The sequence below is a fragment of the Aspergillus pseudonomiae genome, assembly GCF_009193645.1.
Source record: "Aspergillus pseudonomiae strain CBS 119388 unplaced genomic scaffold BDV37scaffold_122, whole genome shotgun sequence".
NCBI classification, from domain to species: Eukaryota; Fungi; Ascomycota; class Eurotiomycetes; order Eurotiales; family Aspergillaceae; genus Aspergillus; species Aspergillus pseudonomiae.
The window spans coordinates 1-18,804 of NW_022476114.1; the positions used below are offsets into that span (position 1 = coordinate 1).

The following is an 18,804-nucleotide window of genomic DNA, read 5'->3' on the forward strand; positions in this document are numbered from 1 at the left end:
TTGATTCTTTCTTTTCAGATTTTTAAAAATTTTTTTTTTTTTTTTTTTTTTTATTATTTTTATTATTTTTCATATCATTGCATATTTTTTTTTTTTTTTTCCCTTTCGCCGGGGTGAATAATTTTTTTTTTTTTTTTTTTGTCTTGTTTTTCTTCCCTCTCCTCTCCCTCAGGCAACCAATTAATTTCTGACCCAACCGAATGTCTGCATCCGTTTCCGCCTCCGCCTCGTCGAACTTCCCATCAGACGCTCGTTCGGGGCCCCTCCGCCGCCTTAGCCAACTGCGCGCTTATACCCAAAACCATTTCTCCTCTCAGTCCTCCTCCTCGTCGTCATCAACCACCAATACCAACAGTCAACAACGAATCGCCCGTCGACATACCTTCAGTAGTCGAGTATCTTGGCTTTCTCCCGCGTCATCTGCCTCCACCAGTACCGAATCTGCTCATCCACCTGTGGGGACCAATAACCCGACCCCATGTCCCGAGTCTGAACCATCTTCATCGACCCTCGCCCGCTACAGTTCTGCCTTGTTTCCAGGCTACCGCGGTTTTGATCTCGACCTGCGTTCCCAGAATCGCTCCCCCGAGTCCTCAACCTCCCCCCCTTCTTCGACCGAACCCCGTCGAACGCAGACCCAAGGTAGGATGGCGCGGCTGAGAGGGTTATCTCAAACCCCAGATACGAGACCTGAGGTCGACACGACGCCAGCATCGGCGCCGACCAACCTGCAGAATGGGTTGTTAGACTGCCCCGACCCAGTTACCAATGAAAACTCTTCTTCATCGCCGCGCCCGAAGCAGAAGGCCACCATTCGCTTTTTCCCTCATCAGGATTCGCACGGGAACTCGAGACCTTCCTTGCCCTTTATCCCCATATCTCGAACGTTGCCATCGGAGAGTAGTGTGATCCGGGTCGGGCGATACTCTGAGCGAGATGGTTTGCCCGTCGCAAACCCTACGGAGCCCTCCGACGCGGCTGTTGGGTTCAAGTCGAAGGTCGTCAGTCGAAAACATTGTGAATTTCTGTACGTGAACGGGCAGTGGCACATTAAGGATGTCGGAAGCTCATCGGGCACCTTTTTGAACCACATGCGGTTGAGTCAACCCAACATGGCGTCTCGGCTGTACACAGTGAAGGATGGTGACATCGTGCAGCTGGGTATTGATTTCAGGGGTGGGGAAGAGATGATTTTCCGATGCGTTCGTATACGCATCGAATGCAACCGGTCCTGGCAGCAGCAGCCGAACGAGTTCAAGTATGGCCCATACATTGAGGGAGGGAGACGACCATGCTAACCGGGCTCTAGTAAAAATACCGAGAGCCTCATTAAAAACTTGGGCAAAGGCGATACGGCGGACTATTCTGGATGTCGCGAATGCTCGATCTGTCTTGGATCTGTCTTGGTTTGTCTCACCGCTTTTTTTGTTGTGCCGTTTCGTTTCCTGGACAGCCCGTGGCTAACATCGCGTGTAGAGACCTTACCAGTGTCTGTTTATGGCAGCGTGCGCCCATGTCTGGCACTACAAGTGCGTTAGTCGCCTCATCCATACACCGGATTACCCTATGTTCCAGTGCCCGAATTGCCGTGCATATACGGATCTCAGCGCCGAGGTTGATGATTCGAACGATTACGAGGAGCTGGAGCAAAAGCCCACCTCCACCGAGGAGCCACGCGATTCATCTCAGGACGGTCGATCCGAAACCCGCACCCCTCAACTAGAAAGCAACTTAACTCCGGAGGCCTCCAACTCCTCGCAAGACTCCGTGGATCCCCAGCCAAGTCCCTTGCCTGCGGCAGCAGGGCTTGCTCACGACGTCGAGACAATGCACCTCAATGAAAATAATACATCGAGAGAACTCGATGACGAAAGACCCCGTGCGGCTGATCCACCCCCTGCTGTCACGGGGGGCATCGGGATACCGATTCCTACGGCTAGTGCTCTTCAGTGCCGGCAGGCGCAGCTGCGTGCAGATACACCCGTTCGTTCTGAATCCTCCGAAGATAACCCTCTGACGCCCCGCAATGATTCTGGTCCTCTGGTATTTGACGGCCGGGCTAGCATGTCGTGAAGAAGGACAATTCTACGGAATACGAAGTCATGGGACACCATGCGCAGTGACTACCTTGACCTTTGTGGGCGGGGAAGCGCTCGGCCAGCGGCATCTAGTTGTCCCACTTAAGACTGTCCTGCATCCTTTCCCGTATTTCCTCTCGTTTATCTCCTTTGCATCATTCTTAGTTCAACACCCCCGCATAGCTATTTCCTATCTCTATCTAGCATCGCAATCTGGAACCCAGCTGCCCTTGGTTTTAAATTATACCCCCTTTTCGCATCGCCGGATTGCTCCTCTCGGTCGGCTTGGCCAGGTTCTCCATTGCGTCCTCACTGGCTGTCCGACAGTGCACTCCAGCCGGCTGGTATTGGCGTTTTTGGCATCTGCATACATTCTGCGATCTCGCCAAGGTTGCCGGTGGTCCCTCGACGATCTCCCCGTCTGCATTCGTTCTCCTGTTACCAATTTTCCCTTGCGTTTTATTTTGATAGCGCCTGATTGAGCATGTGTGTACATACATCATTTATACTGCGACCGTGCGTGGGAACCGCACTGGCCAACTCTGCTACTAAAGCAACAATGCCACTTCTTGGCTCGCCCGAGTCCATCTTCCAATCCTCTTGCGACCGTTTCGCCACCGAAGGGCGGTCGGACCAGTGATTCTAAATAGCGTTTGTCGGGGGCTTTCAGAGCGCCTGCACATCCACAATTTCGTGCGGAGATCCAATTAACGACCCCACGCGTGCTGGGGAACTGAAGCGACGTTCCCTCACAGAAAGATCGGCACCCGCATCGAACATTACGATAGGACGAGGACGCGGGAACGCTGCACTTTTAAACTATGCCGGACTATGATTAGCGGCCCTCACCACCACGGTTAGTGTGGAGTTTCGACTCCTGTGATTTGCCTGAGGGATCGGCGTGCCCCTCCAACTTCTTTTAGTGGAAACCATCGAACCACCCGAACACTTTGTTTTGGTTGACCGCTGCCCTTTGCCAGTTCCCTCACTTCTCTCCCTTTTTGAAAGAACATTTATCCCAGAACACTCGAATGACAGCAGGAAAATGAGATTAAACTTGAGCGCCCCGTCAACCCCGGCGCTGAGCCGTCAAAGCACGTTTGTTCGACATGGCACACATCCGCATCTCCTCTCCCATCGACAGAAGCCGCGAAGGTACGTACCGCGTATCTCTAAACAGGATCGGATCTGATCGAAGACTCCTTCAGATGGCCTCTCGTATTCCGATTCATCAAAGGCGCCATCCACGGCGCCATCATTATCCCTGTACTCTTTCACGCGCTGTTTACGGCCTTCGTCGTTTGTCTAGATCTGTATATCTTTGATACCGTCGGATTACCCAGTAGCATCGTAAGCTTGGTTCTCATTCTTATTATCTCCAAAGAGCATTTAACTCACCACCAACCACAGATCCCCTCCCTCTCGATAGTGGTGGGCCTCATGCTCGTCTTCCGCAACCAAACCAGCTATAACCGCTTCTGGGATGGTCGCAGCAGCCTCACAACCGTAACAACCTGCGTTCGCAACCTGGTCCGTACCATCCTCACCAATGGCTACAGCACCGCGCGTCCCCTCCGTCAAGACGAAAAAGAAGACATTGAACGCACTATCCGCATCCTCACGGCCATACCTTACGCTGTGAAAAATCACCTCCGCGCCGAATGGGGCGCGGCCTTTTACTCCTTCGGCGACGATGTCGGCGAGGACGGAGTCGCAGCATATAACCCCGACTACGCGAATCTGCTCCCAAAGGGACTCGAGGGTCACGAGGACGAAGGATTGCCACTGCCATTCCAGTTGAGTTTCTTCGTAGATGGATTTATCAAGAGAGGTGTCGAGAGAGGTTGGTATAATGCGCCAGGGGCGAGTCAGATGCAGGCGCAGTTGAACTCGTTGATGGATGCTGTGGGAAAGATGGAGATGATTCGGTTAACGCCTATTCCTGTTGCGCATTTGTGAGTCTCTTCCTTCTTTCATACCTCAATTCATCGGTAATTGTCCTTGAAGACGATACTGATGACGATATAGGATCCACCAAAAACAAGTCCTCGCTCTTTTCGGCTGTGTCCTGCCCTTCGGAATGGTCGATGACCTGGGCTGGTGGACTGTCCCCATTGTCAGTCTGGTTATTTTCACCTTGTACGGAATCGAAGGAATCGGATCACAACTGGAGGATCCGTTCGGATACGACCGGAACGATATCAAGATGGACGCGATCGTCGGGGACTCCAAGATGGAGATCGACGTGGTGTTATCGGAGTGGCAGAAGTTGATGTCGTTCGTGGAAGTGGAGACACCGAGACATGAGAACCAATGTGTCGAAGACCATAATAACAAAGAGAAGTTCCCTCCTGAGATGTTCGTCAAGCATCGGCCTGTGACGGGGAGGGTGTGATTTCGTCGACTGGGCGAGACGTCAGGTTCGCGAAGCGGGTATGGAGAATGTAAATAAAAGTTGGGATAACTATGCATACTGATTGATTCATGGCTTTATGTTTACGATAGCAGCATCACTTTACAATTATTTACGCAATGTACTTATCAGACCCTGTTAAACATACAAACCCTTTACTCACAAAACCATCCCCCAAAAACACCACTCAACCCGGATATATCCCCTCCCTTCTCCAACAAGAGGAACCCTCAACACAACCCTCTGAACACCGTCCCCATCGAACAAAGAACACCACCACAGTATCCCCAACACCAAGAAGGAAGAGAACCCAGCAAATCAACCCTCCATCTCAATCCCCAGCTTCAGAACAAACCATCCACAGCCTCAAACCGGCCTCACATGACACAACAACCGAGTTCCATAAAAAGAGGTCAGGCTCTATTGTCAAAACCTTCAAAACCGTCCAATTTACCTTCTGGGAGGAATATATTCTTGATGCAACTCATTCTTTCGGACGCGCAGATAGATTCTCAGATGTCACCTTGCTTCCTCAATCGACATAGGCGGGTTTCGTGGAGAATCAGTCTACTTTCGTGCTTTGTGACGAGGTCCATGGTGACTTGTTTGCCGTGGATTCGAGAAAAGGGGGGTAGATTTAGTCATACTTATGTGTTTAGATTGGGGAGTTGATGGTGGTTTATGTATGTATTTTGGTATGTCGGCACGTAATAGTTTGGTGGTTCTGATCGGCAATGGGTGGAGATTTGATCAATGCGGATCCGGGGCAGAAATGGAGCTCATTGATCCTTGGTACGTACCGTTGATAGTAGGTACATATGTACATAGTTTAAATAGACTAGCGCGCTCGGGACGCTTTGATATCCACTCTAGCTTAGTAGAGTGATTACTATATATCGACACTCCAGGAAACAAGTATTTGGGTAGTGAAAGGAATGATCATATATTCAGTAGCATGGCAGTATGTATGCCTTAAAAGTTAAGACAGTGCTTCTCACAATGACTTTCAATTTGGGGCGAAACTTAAAATAATTCGAGCCGAAATCCTTCCAGGCAGTACAATTTGACAATCCCACTCGAACACAATGCCATATGCCACTACTAAGGTCGTGTCTTGGGCACTCGATCTCTAACAGACTTCACAGAGATAGAGATAGCGGTGTCACGGACTCACTCTTGAGAATGTACGTCTTCGGAAAAGTTATCAGTTCCATGAGCTGCTGAACTGGATGAATATCTCACTCACCAGAACAATCAATATTCATGGATCCACTTGTGATTGTTGGGACACCTCAATGGTTGAGCTACTCTCGCTCCGCGAGTTATGTCAGTCGTCGTTCCATGAACCAACATATCCAACAGCCCCAAAACCAAGTGATACGGTCGAGGTAAAAGGGACATAGGACTTACCCCTTTGACTGTAGAGCATCCATGAGTAGCTTTCTGAGAGCTTCCCTCCCATCCCCCTCAGCGTATGACAGTGGCGTGCGGCCATGCTTGTCTTTTGACTTAATATTGACCTTCCCAGTTTCAAGAAGTGGCTCTACCGCTGAGAATATTGTCCCCCCAAGCTCATCAGGCAGTTTCTTCCACCCTTCTACGGCGTACGGCAGTGGTGTACGCCCATCTTCATCCATTGACTCAACATTCACCTTGCCGGTTTTAAGAAGCGCCTCTAAGGGCTGTGGATCTAGCCACTTAGCTGCCGCAGCATAAGAGAGAGGAGTGCGTCCACAGTTGTCCATTGAATCAACATTCACTTCCTCAGTTTCTAGCAGCGCCTTTAGGGCAGATTGACGTCTCCGCTCATCTGCCGCAGCATGTGAGAGTAGAACGCAGTTCGGCCTTTTAACTTCTAGCAGGCAATTTATGGCTGTTTGCGCTCCCCAATCAGCTTCTGCAGCGTATGACAATGGAGTGCGACCATCAATATCCCTGGAGTCTGGGTTCACCCTCCCCGTAGCACACAGCTGCTTTATTACATGTCCATGTCCAGATTCTGCAGCGAATGATAACGGTGTTCTTCCCCTATCCTGCCTAAAGTCAGGATTCACCTTTCCTGTATTATATAGCTGCATTAATGCACGTTCATGTCCACGTGCTGCAGCGTATGATAATGGAGTGCGACCATCATTATCCCTGGAGTCAGGATCCACCCTGCCCGTATCATATAGCTGCTTTATTACATGTCCATATCCATGCATTGCAGCTAATGATAATGGTGTTCTGCCCTTATAGTCTCTAGAGTCTGGGTCAACCCTGCCAGATGTTATCAGAAGATTCACAACCGATTCCTGGCCCCTCATTGCCGCTAATGATAGCGGTGTTCTTCCCAATATGTCCTTAGATTCTGGATCCACATTCTCTGCATCGAGTAGGACTCTTACCACCTTCTCATGTCCCTGTTGTGCAGCATGAGATAATAATGTCAATCCGAAATCGTACTTGAGGTTTGGGTCAAATTTGACTGTATCAAGCAGGAGCTTGACTACTGTGTCATGTCCCCTATCTGCAGCTAAAAATAGTGGCGTTTCCTCCACCCTGATCATATGGCCTGGGCTAGACTCTACCCCTGCAACATCAAGTACTTGAGACTTGACCTTGAAGTCTGGGCCAACCTCTCCTGAATCAAGAAGGAGCTCGACTACTTTGTCATGTCCACCTCTTGCAGCCCATGATAATGGCGTTTTTCTTGAATAGTCCTCGGAACCTGGGTCAACCTTCCCGGAATGTAGAAGGAGCTTTACCACTATCTCATGTCCATATTCTGCAGCCCACGATAGTGGCGTGCGCCCAAACTCGGGGTCTTTAACATTCATGTCCACTCCGCCAGCATTGAGAAACATGCCCACTAATACTTCGAGTCCTAAGTAAGATACTATGCATATTGTGGGGGCGCGGGGGAACCAGAGAGATACAGCTGGGCCAATCTTCTCATACTCGCACCGTATCCAGAATCGTGCCCATGCCTCATGTTGGTTGGATCCTGCTTTACAAAGATACAGCGCCTGTGCTGCTATTGCATCATTCTCATGCATGCAAGATTCACGAAAATGTAAAGGCCAATATTGGGCTCCGTACCTGAAAAAAGGGTCTCCGTGAAACCTCTCATTGGCTAAACTTAGATACCAAATGCATTTTTCGGCAAGGACTTTGTTCGACTCCTCTGGCTGGAGACAATGCTTCCATGAGTTAGAAAGACAAGACTCACCACTAAGCGGCGCCAATAATTCGTCACGGACCAAGAACTCCTTCGCGGTCTGATGAAGTAGGTAGATCTTCTCATCAATGATGACTAGGAGGAGTCCACATAGATCCCTAACAGTTCTCCGAAACCCATGCTCCGACTCTAGCTCTTCTTCAAGGTCCGTGTAGGATCGGTGCTCTGGACTAATGGCCATGGCCAGAGATACCTGCTTTGGGGATAGCGGTTCCTTTGCAGCAGTAACAATACGTAGAAGGGTCTTTGCTTTATCGATATCAGGACTGTGGCTCAGGATCTTCTCGTACGCGTCATCAACGGTCCGAGGTAGTGACTGTATAGCTCGACGGACGTTCCCTTTGGTGAAACCGGTCGTGTTCTCGATGACATCTATTACGAGGCTCACCCAAAGATAGGTACGGTTGGGAATGCTTGTGAGCTGTTCCTGTAGAAATTCACACTCTTGAATTTCCAAAGACTTCTGCTTGCCAATCTGGCTAATCCGCTCTTTGATAACGAGGTCTATCTCTTTCATGATTTTCTCGATTTCAACCTCGTTCTCACCACTGAGATGAATTTTGGGTAGCTGAGCTTCGAGTTCCCAGAACCCACGGCGGATGTGTTCGTAAGGTCTGCTCGTTATAAGAAATTTCAAGTTAGACACTCTGGGCTCTGGGATAAAGAGATGTTTCACTGCACGGGTGAATTGGATTCGGTCAGCCTCTCGACACTCATCTAAGGCGTCAAATACGCATACCACCTCCCCAGAGCTTGGAGTATTGGCTACGCTCGTCAGAATTTCCCAGAGATCGCAAAACGAATCCGTAAGCTGGGCCCCATCTGCCTCAACCTTGTCCAATATCAAGTCATGCAATATGTGAGGCTGTGCAAGAAAAAGCTGCCGTAGAATTGTACGGAGAGCACTTGTTGAGCTCCTCTGGTCTTCAAAGTCGTCCTTGAAGAAGAAGTAACAAACCGTTCTCGTCCTTGTTGGAAGAACTGCATCAACCAAATACTTCACCAAGACTGATTTCCCGCAACCTGGATCCGCCGAAACCCATAGCAAATTTGGCCCATTATTTTGGTTCCAGCTCTGGAATTGAACGTGACTTGTGAACCATTCACATGTTCCTGGAACACGATCGTTATTTCTTTCCTTTCGGTCTTTGTAAGGACAGGTGTACAGAAGTCTTAAAAGCTTGCTGGCCTTCTCATCTCGGGCAGTTGTTGTTTGCCACAACTGGCTTTTGTCTATAGAACTCTGAAGGGTTTGAAGTTTCTCTCTCACTTCCACAGCATCAAGGAGATCAGCAAATCTCTTCTCAGAGACCTCGAGCCTGTCAATCCCCTGGACCAGCGCATCCCATCCATCGTGTTTGAACATATCACTTAAAAGTTGGGTAATAGAATGTTTTCCCAGATAACATAGGGCTCGAGCCTGGAATTCCAGTACTTTCGCATACAACTGTGTCAATGTCTCTTCAAACTCGGTCCCAAACTGGGCGGCTTGAGACGACCCACGAGGTAAGTAGATCTCTTCAACGACCCGAAGGCGGCTTATCAACGCAGAGGTCGACTCTAGTCCCTGCAAAAGCGCGGCATGCTGCTCAGCAGCTTGGACAACAAGCTGTTGCTTGATTAGCATCTTTGACTAGAATATAAGTGACATTGCCAGGGTATCAACTCACTGATAGAACAACGGTCACCCCAGCGCAAGCGATCGCAGCTGGCGGGCTCAGATTCGCTGCGTGCCCGATCGCATCCTTGGCTATCAATACATTTTGGAAAACACGAATGAGCTGATCTTTGACCGCGATTCTGTGGTCACCAAATCGGACTGACCACTTCTTCCCTTCTAGATCGCGAGTTTTGGCATCCAATAAATTGCAGAACTGCCGCCGGAGATCTGTCTTCCCAGTTGGCTGAAGTCGAGATCCGAATTCTTCCTCGAGTATATCCAAAGATGCTTGCCAGATTCTCCTTTTCTTATCATCCTCGCGTAGCAGCTGTTCTGCTCGCACCCAAAGGCTCTCTTTCTCCATGAAGTTCACCGTCACTGGCGCCGATGAAGAAGCGTCGAAGGCTTCAACACCATACTCTTGCGCTTTTCCCCAAGAAAGTCCAACTTGTGGCGAGGATATTTTGTCACTTTTCTTATCATCTTTAAGTGAAATCTGTTCTACTTTCATCCCATGTCTTCCTTTCACCTCGGAATCGTCGGCAACCGCGCTAAGGATAAGAGGATCGCTGTCTTCGGCGGCAGTGTCTAGCTCCCCTTTTTTACGGAGCTTCCTGGATCGCAATGGCCATCTCAACCGAAAGGACTTCATAAGCGTCGTGTAGGGCATTTCCAGAAGATCCTTCAAAGATACCCACAAAGTCTAGAATGAACCCTAACATGGAGATGTGCGGCGTCCAAGGTATATATTAGTTTAAGCATTGTCTGACGTGGATGTCTCAAGCTTGTCCAACACTGGACAGAAACTAGTTGTCTGGGCATTGTGACCGTAACCTAATTATCATCCAAACTTCTTGCCCACAAGTTTAGCCATGTAACCTGCATACCGATCCGCCTATGGTAGACCCAAAAGGAGGGCCTACCCCTCCTCAGTCGGGATCGAAATCAGCCACAGGACACTGATTTGCAACGGCCCTGAATGGGCGCGGGATTAATTCATTCGGATCTAGGTCGTGGTTATAGAAAGCTTCTATAAGGCTTGGTATTATCTCATACCATACTCAAACGATAGTTCGGGATATAAAGTCCTAGTCTTATAGAAAGACTGCGACGATCTCAGGCTCACCATCCCTCGCTGGTATCTGTGCGCTTTGATTGACTCAACGGATAGCAATCGCTGGGCTGGAGGTTTGTGGAACGTTGCATCACGAATCTGCACAGTAAGCCAGGCTCACGCCATTCCATGGCTTTATTGGCAGCGAATGAGTCAAGAGATTAGCTCGAATCGAAGTCTAGACTTGAGACATGGGGTCATTAAATGTTGTCTAAGGAAAAGCTGTAATTAGCGCACTGATATTCCGTGGAAAACTTGAAACTTTCCCATCTTCAGGGCTGTTTTTGACTCAGTGGTTACTCCTGGTGGACACAATATGGCAAGTGTATACCACTCTATGCGAGTAGTCTTTAGATGAAAAGAGGAAATGTACTTAGTACATCGTTACTTATTCGGTGACAAACGCCAGCTGATGGGTCATCATGTGAGTTGTTGCCTAATAGGTCCTTTGCATATCATCGCCACATTGCACAGCCTCCTCACCTTCAATCAGATCTGATTCCCATTGTCAGCCACGATTTCAACATTTGTAGCTTGCAGTGGACATTAGTTTGGAGAAGACAGAGTAGAAAGGCATGGAATAACTGGTAAATGCCCATACTTCTAGAGGCCATCAACAGCTGCACAAGCTTGATCTATCTGGCTGATATTAGCCCAAGTACTTCTCGTGATAATGTCTTGTCCATATTGCCAGTGTATGTGTTCCCTTTTTGACGAAGGTTATGTAGGAACCTCCAATTTCATCGTCGACTATTTGTGCAGGGGAATACCTGTTGGATTCTGGTTAACATCCTCAGGCGTGTTAGACTTTGGCTGTCTGTCACCCTTACCCCAGGATTAACTTGTGCATTTGACCTTATCCTCAAGAACATTTGCTCCTTTCTTATTTGGTTGGGATGGGAATCGCCCAACTGGTATGTGCTTCAGGGCTATTGGGACAAGGCATTCGAGTCACTACGTCGTCTCCGCACTTGGGATATTCTCGCAGCACGCGACCTGCACCTCATTGACAGCTGGATTCAGGAGAAAGAGACACTTTTCGAGCACAGTACTTTCTCGAAATGATCCTGACGACTAAAGATTCAACGATATATACGTCGAGCAACAGTGACATTGGTCTCGGTTATGGTGGCGGGCAGCCTGGCCGGAACAGGGCTCACGGCGACTGCCCAGTCGATGTGATGAACAATTATGCAAAAGACGTTTCGTATATTATATATCTTGTCGCACCTGTGAATCTTACTGTGGGAGCACCATTTTCAAGCATTCGACGACGTCTGTCCTTAGCGAGTCTGTTCGTCACGTTCTGGATCTCCTTTGCACTTTGGTACTTTCCCTTCTTGGGCGCCGACATTCCGGCCTTTGTGCTCCTTTGCGTTTCCACTATAATATCCACTGTTTGACTGGGACTTGTTCCGTCCCATATGCTGCAGAGATATTTCCGCCTTCCCATCGAGGTAAAGTTTGTAAGGATCGAGTTCTTCCATGCATGGTGCTGACAATGCAATTTGCATCTACCAGGTTTTCCCAGATCTCGGTAACAGCCACCGTTCCCAACATCGGCAGCTGGTACACTCTGATGCATAGTGGACGTGGGCGTGTGCTTCATGCTTTTTGGGCAATCTCAACCTCAACTAATCCGCATAGTGTCTTCAATTCACTCTCCTTGCTAGCCGTCTATCTATTTATGAGGAAATCAAAACAATACACTCTAAAAGAGATGCAGTCGGCATTCAAGATGTCCACTGGAGACTTCATCGTATATCGACTCCGTACCGACTTTCTCAATCCACTCCAACGTTATGTTCTACGCAGAGGGGTGCGAGTGCAGCCGCTCGACGCTCAGGGTATTTCCTCCCATGGTGTCCCTTATACAGATGAAGGGGCCATTTCACTTGCGTCCTGACTAAGTTTTGATCAGTCATACTATGTGTATCACTAGCATTTTGGGTCGTCTTAGAATATCTCAAATGTAATGGACCAAATGTATATAACCAGGTAAGACTATAAAGACTCGTCATATCAACCTACAACTACTATCGGCTAGTCCATTTTCCGAAAATCCAACTCAATTTCGGTGTTGGCACTTTCTGCAACAGTTCCCTTTTTAACATCTTTCTCGAGTTCCTGGTAGCGATTGGCGTAATCTGATGCTTGCTCAACCAGAAAACTGGCCACCTCTCGTCCTCTACCCTGAGACGCGTTGTGCAATGGTGTTTTTGAACTATGATCCTCTTTGAGCAGATCCGCACCTGCCTTAACTACCAGCTGTATAAAGTCCAGGCTGGCTCTGCTAGACCGAACGGCATAATGTAATGCCGTCCGTCCTTCTTCATCGCCGGAATTCGGATCACATCATGTCAGTAGATGGCAAACTACAGCGCGGTCATTCCAGATCGACCGATCATACCTGCCGAGGCGCCATCGTTTAGTAATAGATTGATAATCACAACGTTGCACCCTTCTGTGACTGCGATGTGCCTTTGTTATCAAACGCACACTTATTGCCTTGGCGAAGGAGCGGCTGCCGTGCTTTGTTGGGGAACGGCACACTCAACTAACCACTGACTGGCTATACTAGACATTCCTGCAGATTGAAGACATCTCAATATAGTGTTGCCGTGTAGCAGACGAGTAAAAAGCGTTGTGCCGAGCCGTCGCGAAGGATGACCGCCCCCAGCGCAAAGTGATATTTATGGCCCCCACGCTCCAGCAAAGAGCCAGTCAGGCTAATTATGATCGTCAAAAAAGACCTGGTATAAGCGAGGCGTCCATAATTTGCAGTTAACAAGTTCCTAAAAGACATGATATGTTTCCTCATCAACTCAATCAGCATTCAATACCGGAGTACATTATTCCCCGACTTCCGCATTTGACCCTCGTCAGGAAGTATTAGACATTGGGTGTCCATTTTTCCTTGTCTGTAATGTGTTGAACGCAGCCAATGCTCGCTATATGCCCAGTATTCTTGGGTTATTGAAGAACATTGATATTGTCTGGAGTATTGTTTGAATAACAGAGTCTACTCTGGAGTAAGTCTGCTTTTCTCCGAAAGTCCTAGAGTTCTATACTAAATAGGAAATTTCAACCGATGGGTGCCTAGATTTCAATATTACCTAAAGAGTATTAGCGCAAACTTCATCACAAGTGAAGGCCTCAGGCTGCCCTTCACTAATTGAACAACGGCCTCCATATTCAATATAATAATCGCGATAATCACTATAATGACTATAGCTAAGCAAGCCACGGTTCTTATTCAGAGACAATAAGTATTTAAGTTCATCGACCCGACCTTAATAAGTATTAATATAAATTTATCCCCACATGCCGATGTCAAGTTCTATAGCTGGCGGTGAATCATATTAATATTAATTAATATAACACGTTAATTAATACTTGAATTGATATTCGAACCAATTAATGGTCTTGGCCGTAGCCAAGCCTTTCTTGCATTCGTATGCTTTAGTCTAAAGCTTGTCATTTTTTTATAACATGGATTTGTTGGTCTATACTTGACTTTTGCCTGGGGATCCATGGAACAATATCCTGTGAAGTTTCTAGTCTGGGTATTACTTCAATCGAGCATACATTAACAAAGGAAATTCTTATAATATTACATGAAACACGTTTAATACCATAACTCCACCTTTAGCCAAAACCAATCCAAACCCAGTGAAATCAAAGAGCCCGCCCCCTATTCGAATCCCATGTATTAGGCGATGGAAGGGCCACATCCGGATTATGACCAGTACGACGCGGCTCACTCTCGATAATCATCTCTTGGGTGACTGTGATATCATTCGTTTTGCCCGATCCCTTGCCTGAACCCTCCACTAGGATGTGCTCGTCGCTGCCCCATGCTGTCGTGTTATTCGGAATTGAAAGCGGGTGTCGCGAGCGTTTAGATGGTTGATTTCGGCTCCCTAGTGGGAAGGACTGTGTGCGGTGACGGCCGTAGCTGGAAGGTCCACCGCTGGAACTGAAAAGGCCGCTGAGACCGACTTTCTGGGCGCCGCGGCGGATAAGGGGTTGGATGATTGGGAGGTTAGCGACAACGATGGAGACGAATGTTTCGCGACAGGCCCATTTGCTACCCGAGACTGCGCCGTCAGGTCCGGACTAAGGTGGGCTTGTTAGGTATGGAAACAATCGAAGTCTATGGAAAGGGTAGGGCGTACTGTCATAATGGTTACGGCACGGATGATAGCGGCCATGATCACGAAGGAGGCGCCACTGAACAAAGCCATTAGGGTAATCTTTCTCCTAATCCCAATGTTGACTTTCCATAACAACTGACGTATTGTGAGCTTTTGGTGGCTTTTGGTGGGGTAATGGGAGACGAACTGGCAGCGGAATAGACATCAGGTACAGGTCGGTCAATACATTTGGAATGACCACAATGAGAACGTAGAGCGTTGACCTGGTGGGTTGGCAAATATCTAAGCTGTTAACATGGTAGAAGTAGACCAAAGGGACTTTAATGGCTTACTTCCTGGATCTGGGTTAATCTGCCAGTACTTATGCATCGGTTGGCATCCAAGCAAGATAGACAATGCTACAGCAAGATAGGTCACTCCGATGAGGACGTATGCGAACCGCACTCGACCTGGTAGGTTTTGGAGCCCAGTGCTGTACTTGTCAGTATTACAACCATACAGGATTTAACAGGCAATATAATAGTGGAGGAAAAGCGTACGTCAACCGGGAATAGAACACGGCCACACAGGCCTTCACCAACCACAGGATGCATGCATAGAATGACCACCCGATCACCTGGATTTTCGAGCCCCATTGCCTATCATAATACTCGCGCGAGTTTGGGTCAAGTGCGGCACGTTCTTCAGGAGTCATATAACTATTCGTGAGTCCACCGAACAAGGCCCCAACCAGGTACGCCGCTACTGTTTCGGCAGTGTACGCTAGCTATATATTAGAGTGTAAGTACTCCTCTTCTAGGCAAAACTTGCAGTCGGTTTCATTCACACTCACCCCGGCCAAGGGCATCAAGTAATCATCCGCCTGGAAGTTGGCAGGGCCGACCGACGTCCATCTCACGTAGATTCGGATAATAATGAAGACGAGACCCAGAGAGAGGAGGGTGAACGCCTCCGCGTCTGCTGCAGCCATGATGTCAACCTAAGAAGCCGAAGAGCGCACAGCGTAGGGAAGAAGAGCAAATGGGTCACTCCAGAGACCCGGAATTGCCAAGTATAAGAACCACATGCGCTAGGTCCCGCTTCCAAGGGACAGGGAAAGGGCGCCATTTTGGGAACGGGGGCAACGTGCTTTGATGCTAGGACAAGAAAAGGAAAAATCTCAAAGCACTGTTCTGCAGGATTCTTCACACGGTTCCGGGAACATTGGATCCACCAGCGGCATGAGGAATTTACCCTGGAAATTATGATGCCAAGATCTGTACGGAGCTAATGTGTTGCTCATCAGCGTTAAAACCGGACCGCTTCACCGGGACATACTGTCCTCCCGTCGTCCGTGAATGAGAGGACATCGTACCTATCTCCTAATAAGGCAATGATCCGAAGGGTAGAATCAACAAACACTACTCTAGCATGAACTGAAGCAGCCCGTTTCAGGTAGTGTGGCCAGAAGGCTCCATCTTTGGAGGGCAGCGTGGTCTATAATTCGGTACCTTCAAAGATCCACCCCCTGAGAGAGCTGTGGACACGGCTAAAACTAGTGTGCCATCCATATCCGTCCTGATGCAGCATTAGGGTCTCGGCTGTCGTACGTGGATTTGGAGCTTAAACCATAAAGTGGGAACTCGCAATACCCCAAATACTATGATTAGACATTAGCGGGAGATTAGGCTCGTTCCAGGACCCGCTAACCCTGTGAGTTAGGGCTAATCGCAACCCTCCATTGGACGTTGCTCCAAACGCCGGTACTGTTGATCCCTGCAAAAGACACCACCAGTCGACAAGCGCCGAATGCTTCATGCATGCTAATAGTGAATACCCATTAATTTCCTTTGTTCCGTATGGAGTCGACGCCAGCGGAGCGGTCAGTAACGTTTCTGCCCGTGCTTTTGCCCCTCTGCCGGAGGAGATTCACACCAAGACGCACTAGTAGTCCAACCCCTTATGAAGACCTCGTATCCCCCCTCTCTGTCTCCCCCGATCGCCTTTCCGAGATCAATTCCAGAACCAAGAAGACGAAATGGATTCCGCTGCCGACTTTATTGTTATTGGAGGTGAGACCGCCCAGGCGGGGTCTCCACAGTCCGCTAATGAAACTTAAATAATAGGTGGTCCAGCCGGCAGCACGGTGGCAAGCCAGCTGGCCAACTCTCCAAAGCATCCCAAAGTGCTTCTTCTGGAAGCCGGAGGCCTCAATGCCGAACACGACCTGCGGGTGGACGGCCAGCGGTGGCTGACCTTCCAGAATAAACACATGAACTGGGGCTTCAAGACCACGCCACAAGATGACTGTAACAACCGCGAGATCGACTACTCCCGCGGACGGGGCATGGGAGGCTCCAGCGCCATCAACTTCGGTGTATACACGGTAGGCGCCCGCGATGATTACGAAGAGTGGGCACGAGTTGTTGGTGATGATGCCTTCCGCTGGGAGCAAATCCAGTCCAGGTTCAAAGCCCTCGAGACCTTCCACGGCGATCTCCCTGCTGGTATTGATGCGAAGTACGCAGCTCCCCGAGCGGAAGATCACGGAAACTCTGGTCCGCTTCACGTAGGGTTTGCCTCGGAATGGGAGAAAGATCTCCCGCCGCTTTTGGATGTCATCGAACAAGCAGGGTTCCCCTTCAATCCGGACCACAACTCGGGCAATCCCATTGGGATGTCTGTTTTGATTAACTCTGCCTACAATGGCGTTCGGTCAACAGCTGCGGATCTTTTGAAGCCACAGTCGGAGAATTTGAGTATTGTCACCGATGCTCCTGTACAGCGCCTCGTATTCGACGGCAACAAGGTTGTGGGTGTGGAATCCAATGGGAAGCAGTGTGAGTTTAACTCCAGTTTACCCGCTTTGATTTGAAAATGATATCCAAAAATGGAGACTATGAAATATAGTTTACAACCAAACAATATCTGACTAACATTTGCGAAGACCTCGCCTCAAAGGAGGTTATCATGTGCGCTGGGTCTCTGGAAGGTCCGCGTATCCTCATGCACTCGGGCATTGGCCCGGCACAGCAGCTAGAGAAGTTCAATATCCCCGTCAAACTCGATGTTCCCGCCATTGGTCAAAATCTCCGAGACCACACTTTCGTCCCGATCGTGAACACTCGCGTGGAGAATAGCACCCAGCGCCGCGAGTTCTACGGCGACGAGAAAGCCATGGCCGAGGCCCTTGAGCAATGGAAGATAGACGGAAGTGGCCCATGGTCACGGTTCGCCTGCGAACTGGGTATCGGCTGGTTCAAGCTCGACAAGCTCACGTCCTCCGAGGAATTCCAGAAGCTGCCCGAGGAAGAGCAGAAGTATCTTCTGCAAGAGACTGTGCCGCACTATGAAATCCTGACCCATTTCCCTATCCACTGGTTCATCCCGGATTTCGCCAAGGAGGCCCTGAACTACTCCTGTCTGCTCGTGTTCATGTTCAATGCACAGGCTCGTGGTGAAGTCACTCTACAGTCCTCGGACCCCAATGTGCCCTTGCTCTTCGATCCGAAGTTCTTGTCTCACCCATTCGATCGTCGTGTTGCGATTGAGTCTCTGCGGGATGCGTTCCGCATTGCTAAGAACGATGGCTATACCAAGGATAACGTCATGGAATTGGCTGGTCCCAAGTCCGACTCTGACGAAGATCTCTTGGAGTACTGGAAACAGAACATTTCATCCAGCTGGCACATGACTGGCACTATCAAGATGGGTAAGAAGGGCGATGCCGATGCCGCAGTGGACAACGATTTCCGCCTCATAGGCATTGATGGGTTGCGCGTAGCGGATATGAGCGTGGTCCCCGTGTTGGCCAACTGTCATGTTCAGGCCGTGGCATATGTGACGGGAGCCACATGCGCGGAGAAGTTGATCAAGGAATATGATCTAGCCTAGACACCTTTTTGCATTAGCGTACATGAAATTTTAACGAAATATTCAACCTGTTGAATTTGGCCATAACACAAGTTTCGTTATTCGCTCTTGGGAGATTGACCCGGGAAGGCAAGAGACTCTTGTTGCCGGGGACCCTGGCGCTAGACCAGTCTAATTGCAGCCCCCATCGGAACCCCTCCGACAAATAACCTAACTTGTTGACAGCTCCCATACTCTCCACAAACCCACTGGGTCAGTGGGGTCACGGGACTTTATACCCGCTGATATAAGCGATGAATCTCCTTTTCGG

At 49.1% G+C, this 18,804-nt stretch overlaps 6 protein-coding genes across 6 annotated transcripts; 3 read left to right on the forward strand and 3 right to left on the reverse strand.

Moving 5' to 3' along the window:
* Window positions 1-200: 200 nt before the first annotated feature.
* BDV37DRAFT_276147 (FHA domain protein) lies at window positions 201-2,073 on the forward strand (the record flags this gene model as incomplete). The annotated part of the gene is made up of 3 exons (XM_032085512.1): window positions 201-1,258; window positions 1,310-1,406; window positions 1,477-2,073. The coding sequence occupies 3 exons, from the start codon at window positions 201-203 to the stop codon at window positions 2,071-2,073; spliced, it is 1,752 nt and encodes a 583-aa protein (XP_031935675.1).
* Window positions 2,074-3,187: 1,114 nt separating this feature from the next.
* Window positions 3,188-4,473, forward strand: BDV37DRAFT_276148 (bestrophin family protein; the record flags this gene model as incomplete). Its single annotated transcript, XM_032085513.1, has 4 exons — window positions 3,188-3,233; window positions 3,277-3,428; window positions 3,489-4,033; window positions 4,107-4,473. 4 exons carry the CDS (start codon window positions 3,188-3,190, stop codon window positions 4,471-4,473), a joined length of 1,110 nt encoding a protein of 369 aa, XP_031935676.1.
* Window positions 4,474-6,788: 2,315 nt separating this feature from the next.
* Window positions 6,789-10,386, reverse strand: BDV37DRAFT_31958 (uncharacterized protein). The gene is made up of 3 exons (XM_032090437.1): window positions 9,382-10,386; window positions 7,573-9,320; window positions 6,789-7,499 (listed from the first exon to the last, which is right to left on the reverse strand). The coding sequence occupies exons 1-3, from the start codon at window positions 10,039-10,041 to the stop codon at window positions 7,370-7,372; spliced, it is 2,538 nt and encodes an 845-aa protein (XP_031935677.1). The 5' UTR covers window positions 10,042-10,386; the 3' UTR covers window positions 6,789-7,369.
* Window positions 10,387-12,608: 2,222 nt separating this feature from the next.
* BDV37DRAFT_263420 (uncharacterized protein) lies at window positions 12,609-13,467 on the reverse strand. The gene has a single exon (XM_032083556.1). The coding sequence runs from the start codon at window positions 13,319-13,321 to the stop codon at window positions 13,091-13,093; it is 231 nt and encodes a 76-aa protein (XP_031935678.1). The 5' UTR covers window positions 13,322-13,467; the 3' UTR covers window positions 12,609-13,090.
* A 696-nt stretch (window positions 13,468-14,163) lies between these two features.
* BDV37DRAFT_288565 (uncharacterized protein) lies at window positions 14,164-15,612 on the reverse strand (the record flags this gene model as incomplete). The annotated part of the gene is made up of 6 exons (XM_032088294.1): window positions 14,164-14,604; window positions 14,664-14,777; window positions 14,830-14,924; window positions 14,975-15,114; window positions 15,182-15,408; window positions 15,475-15,612. 6 exons carry the CDS (start codon window positions 15,610-15,612, stop codon window positions 14,164-14,166), a joined length of 1,155 nt encoding a protein of 384 aa, XP_031935679.1.
* Window positions 15,613-16,659: 1,047 nt separating this feature from the next.
* BDV37DRAFT_288566 (GMC family oxidoreductase) lies at window positions 16,660-18,515 on the forward strand (the record flags this gene model as incomplete). The annotated part of the gene is made up of 3 exons (XM_032088295.1): window positions 16,660-16,693; window positions 16,748-17,461; window positions 17,569-18,515. 3 exons carry the CDS (start codon window positions 16,660-16,662, stop codon window positions 18,513-18,515), a joined length of 1,695 nt encoding a protein of 564 aa, XP_031935680.1.
* Between the last annotated feature and the right edge of the window lie 289 nt (window positions 18,516-18,804).